The sequence below is a fragment of the Pipistrellus kuhlii genome, unplaced genomic scaffold (genome assembly GCF_014108245.1).
Source record: "Pipistrellus kuhlii isolate mPipKuh1 unplaced genomic scaffold, mPipKuh1.p scaffold_m20_p_19, whole genome shotgun sequence".
In the NCBI taxonomy this organism is placed as follows: domain Eukaryota; kingdom Metazoa; phylum Chordata; class Mammalia; order Chiroptera; family Vespertilionidae; genus Pipistrellus; species Pipistrellus kuhlii.
This window is the reverse complement of record NW_023425504.1, coordinates 21,745,915-21,755,230: the sequence shown is the minus strand read 5'-3', so window position 1 is coordinate 21,755,230 and position 9,316 is coordinate 21,745,915. Positions and strand designations below refer to the sequence as shown.

General features: G+C 43.6%; 1 protein-coding gene across 1 annotated transcript; it reads left to right on the top strand.

The window, feature by feature from the left end:
* The first annotated feature begins 1,283 nt into the window (after window positions 1-1,283).
* PGRMC1 (progesterone receptor membrane component 1) lies at window positions 1,284-8,995 on the top strand. The gene is made up of 3 exons (XM_036443374.2): window positions 1,284-1,707; window positions 5,011-5,166; window positions 7,740-8,995. Exons 1-3 carry the CDS (start codon window positions 1,383-1,385, stop codon window positions 7,841-7,843), a joined length of 585 nt encoding a protein of 194 aa, XP_036299267.1. The 5' UTR covers window positions 1,284-1,382; the 3' UTR covers window positions 7,844-8,995.
* The last annotated feature ends 321 nt before the right edge of the window (window positions 8,996-9,316 follow it).

Sequence of the window (9,316 nt, the reverse complement as noted above, 5' to 3'; positions counted from 1 at the left end):
GAGGGGGAGTAAATGAGCAATCGAACACAATTCCTGATGGAAAAGTACAGCTCTGGGCTGCATGGCTTGGTTTTAATTATTTGCCCCCCTGTATCCTTTCCATTCCCCTCCCACTGCCACAATAAAGAAGGTCAGAAAAGACAAAGGGTATAGGCAGCTTCCATAATGCCTGCTTCGGTATAGCCGGTTAGCACATCAAAGGCTAGATGAAATATCTAGAAAAAGAAGGAACCACTACTATTAATATTTGCAGTAGTCAAACAATAAAATAAAATAAAATGAAATAAAATAAAAAGAAAACCAAACCTAAGATCATTCCAAACGCCAGCATTCGTCTGGGCTTCAATACAGGGTTATTGTTACTGCCAAGGATAGCTGGATAGAAGAACGCTGCCAGACAAAGAAACTTTCCTCATTATTCTAAGCGCCTCCCCCCCCCCCCCCCCCCCCGCCTTCCAACCACACAAAAGAGGAGCGACAGAATGTTGTTTATTTATGATGCCTTGGGACTGAGCCAATTAGTGATTGTAAAAGGGTTTAGGTTTTCAGAGTAAATCTGGCGATCGATACGTTTTCCCAGATATTGGGAGGGTTGTCAGCAGAGGGAGGGGGGCTGTGCCCTGACTTCAGCTCTCCTGGGAGTATCTGTCCCACAGCATGGCGGGGGGGGGGGGGGGGGGGGGGATTGGGAAAAGGCCGTCAAAGAGAGCAAACGGGGGTTCCCAAAGTGAAAATGGATAGGCTGGGTCTTGAAGGTGGAAAAGGGAGCTCAAGGAGTGAGGTTCCTGTCTCATATAAGAAAGCCTCGTGGTCCAGGAGGATGGCTAGGGGGAAAATCAGGCTTCGGAATAGAAGGCAGGGAAGAAGCCCAAAGCTAGGAAATGGAGTCGGTGTTTGGCGTGCATCAGGTGGAATGGGTGGGTAGGGGGCGCCCTCAGACAGAGTCCAATCTCTCCGAGGGGGTCGATGTGGCAGGAGCTATCAGGGAGCTCGGGAGGATGCACGCTACATCCTTGTGAGCCAGAGGATGGTGTGAGGATGGCGGAAGTGAGGAGTGGGCTCAGCTATCTCAGCAGTGGAGGAGGCTGGATACTACTGGGGGAGGGGATCCACGATCCACAGGAAGATGGGGGGCCTGAGCTAGGCGGAGCCAGACTCGGCCCAGTCGCGCGCAGCTCTGAGACAGACAAGGCTGGGACGCTCCGCCCCTTCGGCCCCGCCCCGCCCTCCTGGCCCCGCCCCCGCCCCTACCGGCCCCGCCCCCTCCCTGCCTAGTCCTAGTTCGCCTCGCCCCGCGCGCCACTAGCTCTCGGAGAGAGGGAGGAGAAAGCCTCAAGTTCCGGAGCTTTCCCGAGTCCTGCCCGACATTCGCTCCTGCGATCATGGCTGCCGAGGAAGTGGTGGCGACCGGCGCCAACCCGGGCGAGCTGGAGAGCGGGCTGCTGAACGAGATTTTCACGTCGCCCCTCAACCTGCTGCTGCTCGGCCTCTGCATCTTCCTGCTGTACAAGATCGTGCGCGGGGACCAGCCGGCGGCCGGCGGCGACAGCGACGACGACGAGCCGCCCCCGCTGCCCCGCCTTAAGCGGCGCGACTTTACCCCCGCCGAGCTGCGCCGCTTCGACGGCGTCCAGGACCCGCGCATCCTCATGGCCATCAACGGCAAGGTGTTCGACGTGACCAAAGGCCGCAAGTTCTATGGGCCCGGTAAGGTGGTCGGCCCCCTGGGCCTGGAAACAAAAGAAGGGGGCCTGGCGCGGGGATGAACCCGGGACCGGGAGGGGCGAGGGGAAAGCGGGGCGCCCCCGGGGAGGAATGGCGACCGAGTCCGTGAGGGCGGGCAGGCGGAGAGGCGGGCGTGAGGGGGCGGGGTGGCTGAGCGGCTTCCCCTGGCTGGGGGGATGGGGGGGTTGAGAGGTACTCCAGGGCTGCGGGCCTGTGGGGGCCAGATTCCCCGCCCCTGACAACGCCCGGGTAGGGGTGTGTGGAAAGTCTGACGCGCTTAACCTGGCAGGGTGGGGGGGCGGCGAAATTGGGGGGGGGGGGTCTGGAAAGAGTGTGGGGGGCACAGAACAGAACATAGTGTTAAGGGAGTTTTGAAGGTATTGGATTTGGGGATTCCTGGAAGAAGGGGACGGTGTTGTCTTAGGGTAGCAGGGGGGGTGGGGCAGTGGGAGGAGGGAGGCCCGGCCTTGTACAGAATGTGAAGGCCATTGATGCCAGGAGTAGCCATGGTGGAATGTGAGGGTATGGGAGACTGAAAGGGAGATGGGATTAGCAGCAGGTAGAAGCTTCGTGCGTGGAGGTGTGATGTGAGTGTGCAGTGTGTGTGCGTAATCAGTGTATGTGGCTTGTCGGGAGTGTGTGTGTGTGTGTGTGTGTGGGCGCGTGTGGACGCTTGGAATATGCATATGTCAGGTATGTTTGTGCATGTGTTTGGTATGTGTGCGCACGCTGTGCTTAGCGGACAGGAAAAGGCTGGAAATGAACAAGGGAGGTTCGTTAGGGAAAAGGAAGCTGGGTGAGGGAGGAATAAAGGCCAAATGTGGTGGACAATGGGAACGTAGTAAGATGAGAAGGTAATATCGTAATCTATAGCCGGAAAGAAAGGACTAGAAGCCAAAAAAAAAAATTTAAAAATGGAGTGAGGGAGAAGTGGGAGGATCCTGGGAAACAAAGGGGGTAGTGCTATGAAGGCTACTGGGTGTGGGGATCCAGGAAAAGCCAACCAGAAGAGAAATGAGGGTGGAAGACGGCAGAGCTGTTGTAAGTGGCAGGCTTGAAGGGGCCTTAGAAGTGAGGCTTTACAAGCCCAGTTGGATCAGAATCACCTGATGAGCCTGAGGAAAAATATGGATTTCTGACCTAATCACCATAACAATGAAAGATCCCCCAGGAATCTGCATTTAACAGGCTACTTCTCCAGGCCAATTGGAGATTCAGCCTGGTTTTATAGAATACATATTTGCAGTGGAGGAAGAAGAGATTTTAGCTCCTCCAATATGGCCTCCTCTCAAACCAGGGAGCTCTGATATACACACTGAGCACACGCTCTTTCTTGCTGCCCAGGAGAGAGAAGAGTATAGAAGGCAGCAATCTGGCCATCTCCAGTCCCACTTTGTTTTACTCTCCCAGTTCAACTAATCAAAATCAGATGTGTTAAAATTCTTAAGGAACTCTCCCATTTAACAGTTTTCCCTTGTGGATAATTTTTAGATCTACTTTCTGCAGACATGTAACTATCAAAATAATTTGAAGACCACACCTATATTATTTGTCACTTACGATGGCACACCTAGAGGCATTATCAATAAACATAATCATGTACATAACTGTTATTAATGAGCTGCACCATAAAGCAGTCAAAACACAAGCATGTGGGGCATCATCATACGATTTTAGTTTGCAAAATCATTGAGAGGAATGTAGGCCTGCACAGAAAGCACAAAACTAGGAGTCGAGCAACCGGGGTTTGAGTCCTGGTTGGGTCAGCTGTGTGACCCAGTGTCAAGCATTGTTCTCTCTGGGCCTTCGTTGTCCCTCCTTAAAATGATGGCCCCTGTGAGATCTCCACATCTCTACCCTGCACTGTCATCCTGTAAGTCCATGAATATGTGACATTGTGTGGAAAGGATACTTCATATTATAAAGGTTTCCTAGGAATTATTCATTCTAGCGCCTCGTCTATGCATGGCACTTTTGTAGGTGCTGGGACTATGGCAGTGAACACGCACGCGCGCGCGCACACACACACACATAACACATAAACACTCCCACAAACTTCTGCTCGTGGAGCTTACATTCTAGTTAATACACATTCTTCAGAGTTCTTTAATGCTTCTCTCAGACTGTGGTTAAATTTTCTGTGAATTTCTGAAATGGTGAGGTCCAAACCAGTACAATTGGCCTCTTTTTAAGCACTAGGTGCTACTATTCCCATTAGAAAACTATGAAGGTTTTTTTTTTTACCTTCTCTGGTGGAAATAGTAGCATATAATCATGACTTAAAATATGAATCTTATTTGCATTTCAAAGTTAACCATAAATTTCACCTAATTTGTAAAAAAAAAAAAAAAATCCTGGTGGATTGAGGTTTCAGCTGACCAGGCCATATTGAAACTTAACCCATATTTCTACAAACTTTAATGTCAGGTTTGCTACTCAATCAACTTTGTGAAAACATATTGTTTAAAGTACACTGGATTCTTTTCATTTATTTGTACAATATTTAAACAAGTCTAAATATCCACTTTAAGTACCTACACAATGATTCACTACTCTCTTAGATGGAATTATTTTGAGGTATTGATTCCGTCTCTATTTTCCATGAAAATTTTAGGATTTTTAATCTTCCTTCAAACCCACCAAAAACAGAGTGACGGAGAATTATCTCTGTTCTATTGCATCTTTATTGACAGTGAAGATTATGTAACATGTGGATAGATTTTTGAACCCCTGATAATCTCATAAAAGAATTTATCCTGCAGATGCCACATGTTAATGTTTAATACATTCTTGTAACCAAAGATCTCTGTCGATATTTATAAGGATATGTTCTCATTTACTAAAACCTTAGTGTTCATTATCTTAAGAAACCATAACTTTCACTGGTGTAGCTCTGGTGCCTAGAATAGAACCAGGATCCGTTTTCAATATCCTAAAGCTGAATTATGACCCGTGTATCATCTTATATTAGTCCCTACCAGGCCCCCCCCCCCCTCGGAGGTCATCATTTATGGCTTTTTTATTAGCTATTTGAAATTCACAGGAAATGGATGATAATGTATAATATTTTAATTGTTTTATTTAAATAAGTTTAATAACAACAGGCCTTGTAATATCCACTACATAATGATCAAAGTATCAACATCACTTACCATTTCCAAATGAAATTGGATATTCCCAAAAGGTGCTTTCTATGTTGATGGGTAAGGAAACCATTTTCTGTGTATGAACCACAGAGAAATTGACTGTCTAATAAAGATTCTATCTTTTGTTCTGTTTTTAAAGAGGGACCATATGGGGTCTTTGCCGGAAGAGATGCATCCAGGGGCCTCGCCACATTTTGCCTGGATAAGGAAGCTCTGAAGGATGAGTATGATGACCTTTCTGATCTCACTCCTGCCCAGCAGGAGACCCTGAGTGACTGGGACTCTCAGTTCACTTGTAAGCATTTTTTTTTTTTTAAGTTGTGGCTGGATCAAATTTCGACCAGTAATGGGATTCACAGCAGTCCAATAGTTATTACTAAATAACCTGAAACTTGGGAGCATTTTGATAGGCTCCTGAATCTTGGGCAGATCAGGTTCATGGCTTGAAGTAAATTCAGTAGTGCTGAGTCATTTGCCATGACTGCATACCAATTTTTAGCTTGTTCTCTATGGAATCTCGGGTTTCTGGTTTTTTTAGTTTTTGAAAGGTTTGCACAGATTCCACACTACGATTTGGTGACTGATAGGAGGGGAAAGGAGAGCGGCCATCATGGCTACAGAAAAAGGAGTTTTCATAAGCCCTCTCTCATAGAACTTGCTGTTTAAAAGCAACCCACATTTCTGCTGAAGAATAGGAGACTTGTATTCTATAAAACAGCTTCTCTTTGAATCTAACAGCCTAAATATAGGCTTCATCTACAAATAAAAGATGCTTATAATGTGCCCAGCAACAATGGTGTCTGCATTTTTAAAAAGAATAAAAAGGAGACACTTGTTTCCTGGCTTCTGCTATGGGCTGAGGTCTTTGGGGAAGAAGTAAGTTTGGAGGCTAAGTTCAAATCTTAAGCACTGAGAAATTGGTTTTTGTCAAACCTAAGTGTTTAAAGCTACCTTTAGCAACATTTCATTGCTAAGAATTTGATAATAATCTTTCCCAGCTTTGAAAGAGTATATAAAGACCATGATCATTCCTTTAAGGAAAATTTTTTTTTCATTTAAAATGTGATTTCCTATTTGCTGTTCCCTATATTCAGCTAAATATTACTGATTATTGTACATTGCTTTCTTTCCCTAAATCTAACATTTTCTTTGAAACTAATGCTGACTTCAGAGAGAGAGTTCTTAGTTAATAATTAGTCAGATAAGGTTCTACCTTTAGAGTTTGGATCCCAGTCAGATTAAGCATAGCTTTCAAGGCTAGAGGCATTAGAAAACATAATTCAGCTATCTAACATAGTCCTTCATTTTTTGCATCCTCAAGATGCCTTTGTAACAATAGATTCTTCTATATGAAACCAATGAGCTGTAATTTATAACTTACAAAGCTCTATTTTGTAGGGCTTGCCTTCATCAGTAGGATAAAAAGTGTGGTTCCCATCCCCCCTTGAACTAAGCTTAGTCCCAATTGCTGTTGTGAAACCAGCTATACTCGGGGTTGCTGTGGATTCCCCTTAAGGCATGTTTCTCAAGCATCCGCAGCTTTTATTTGTCTTGCACAGTCCCAAGCACCCTAGGAACCTTTATATGTTCAGATAGGGAAGTTCCAGTTGATCCTGGTGATTATTTCACACAAAAGCAGCTCGGATTACCTGGTTAGACAGGTTGGTACTCCTTTAATTCCTACCCATATTCATAAAGAGGAGGCTCTGTCCTCTTACCCTCTGACATTGAGATGATTAACCCTGTGTTAGCTTGGCCACAAGGAACCAGCCATTATGGTGGTGGTGTGCCGACTCTATCTCTTCCCAAGTCTTTTACATTCCAGTTTATCCTCTTAAATCTGTTTTCTCCAAAATCCCCAGCGCTATGCCTCCTTTACTACTTGCTTTAACATTGTATAGCTTTTTCTTCATGCTGGGGAAAATTTTCATCTCCTGCTCTCATCTCCATCCACTAGATATTATCATTCATTCCCTCCACTGTCAACCAGTGGTTGTTCCTAAGCACTGCTTCATTTCCTCTATGTACCTCCTTATTCCCTACAATATGCTTTCTATCTCCACAATTTGATTGAACTTTATCAGAGCTTTCAAAGGACCTACTTACCAATACTAATTTATCCAGTCCTTTTAATAAATCCATCATGTTCCCCTCCCAAGTCCCCATTTCGGTCCATGGAATCTCCAATTTTCAATTCATTAATTCATGTTTGCAGTTATCCTTTAAATTGCCACATGTTCTTCCCTTTCTCCTGCCACACCAACATCCCCCTACTCCTGACTCTTGATCCTGCGCATGCTTGCCGGCCTCTTGGTCACCCTGTTTCTGGTCTCTCCTTTACTGTCATCTCCCCTCAACATGACAGTGATACCACTGTTGCCAAGGCACTATTTTACCTTGTCAGACTTTTGTCATAAACCTGCAGTGCCCTTTGCCACATATAGGATAAGTCCAAACTCGTCAGGCTGGCTTTCCACATTCTTTATAATATTCCCCCACACTGCTTAGACAACCTTGCTCCTACTCTACTCCTGCCAACTTGGTCTCTTTATTGCTTCCCAGATATGTTCAGTCTCACCTGCATGCTTTTGTATGTGGTGTTCTCATTTTCTGGAAATCCCTACCCAAATCCTTCTGCACATTTTCTAAAGCGTATTCTAACTTATTCATAATGAGCCTTCTAAACATTCGTACATTCATTTGCATATTCATTGCACACTCTGTCAGAAGTTGCTATCTGTTTTATATTTGTCTTCTAAACAAAACTCTGAGAAGCCCAACACATTGCTAAGTAGATTGTAGGCCTCTAATCAATGCTTTACCATGAAATGTGGTAGTGATTTGACGATTTGTGTTTTTTCTATCCAGTCAAGTATCATCACGTGGGCAAACTGCTGAAGGAGGGGGAGGAGCCCACTGTGTACTCAGATGATGAAGAACCAAAAGATGAGAATGCTCGGAAAAACGATTAAAGCATTCCTGGATGTATATCTATTTTTGTATTTTGCAGAATCATTTGTAACATTCCAGTCTGTCTTTAAAATGTGGTGATTTCAATATTTAGAAAAGTTTTGAACTTGCTGTAAAATTTTTTAACATCACTAGTGACACTGAAAAAATTAACTTCTTAGAGTGCATGTTTATGTGTCATAATTGCAGAGAGTGAACTGCAGTGCTGTAATACAGATGTTAGTACTGTTTTTCTTCTATCTGTAGTTAGTACAGGCTGAATTTAAATTTGTTATTCCTAAAAGATAGGTAAGAGTTGGGTATTGCCCCCAAACACGTAGAAATGCAAAATGTGCAGAGTTCTTCAAGCACTAAGAACAAAGGATCAACTTTTAGTCATGATGTTCTCTAAAGACAGCAAATTCCTTAATTGGCTTAACTGCATGGATTCCATCTCTAAGGCAAATTTGCAGTGTCCCAAAGGCTTTGATATTTGTTAAAGAGAGTTGTCCAGTAAGAAAATGAAATCTCAAAGCTGGGCTTAGTTGGAAGAAATACATAGTTTCTAGACAGCATTGTTGTCCTTCAGACACTTGGACACCCTCACTAACTGTTCTCTACAGTGAGGGTTAAAACATGATCTGAACGTTCAGAAAGCAGCTTTGGGGGAAATCAATCTGGCTTGCCTAAAAATATAAATACATGAAGAACATTATAGGGCTATCTTTCTAATCTCCATGTTCACAGTGGACCAATGGTTATTTTACATGATTTGACATGAGGGGCATGTAGGTCAGACGTTTGCTCTACTAAGCGCCTGATGAGAAAACAGTGCACATCTCTAGCCAAGTGGTTTTTGAAGTGAAGTATATTCATAAAGTGGTAACAGTTAACTGTTTTGTCACAAAACTAGAGCCACTGCAAGAGTAGTAGTCAAGTGTCTAGGTCTTTGATCTTGGTCTTATGGTTAACAGTAAACTTAGCTAAGTAGTCTGTACAGTTGTATGGATTTGTAAGTGTTATGTGAACAACTAGTAAAGTTTTAAACTCTTGTAATTGTAGTTGAATAGTATTTTCCTTGTATTTTCTTGTGAACCATGTTTAATGGTTTTACCTAAAAAAAAAAAAAAAAAAAATGAAGTGCTTTAGTCAGGTAATAAAATAGTTTTACCCAATATAGTGTGGTGGGTTGTTTTATTTTAAAAAAAACAAAACACAAATGTAATGAAAGAGATTAATCACTTTACTGTAGCTTAAATATTAAGAGTTTCACTTTTGAGTGATTTTTGTTTTGTTTTGTATTTCAGAAGAAACAAAGGGGCAAAATATAGAAACTTCCCACCACATACCAAATATCAGCTGTTAAGAAATAGTAGATTGAATTGATTTCTTGTGACTTGTCACATTCTGCCTTTAAGAACTTTCTAAACTCAAAGGCAGACCTCTACCTTAGGTCTATGTATAGCAAGGATATAAAGGGATAATTTTATTGAAGG

Excerpts from the sequence above, each read along its gene's own strand:
- PGRMC1 (XM_036443374.2), top strand. The coding sequence starts at position 1,383 with ATGGCTGCCGAGGAAGTGGTGGCGACCGGCGCCAACCCGGGCGAGCTG. Across the intron at positions 1,708-5,010 it reads CCGCAAGTTCTATGGGCCCG|AGGGACCATATGGGGTCTTT; the intron begins GTAAGGTGGTCG and ends CTGTTTTTAAAG. Across the intron at positions 5,167-7,739 it reads CTGGGACTCTCAGTTCACTT|TCAAGTATCATCACGTGGGC; the intron begins GTAAGCATTTTT and ends TTTTCTATCCAG.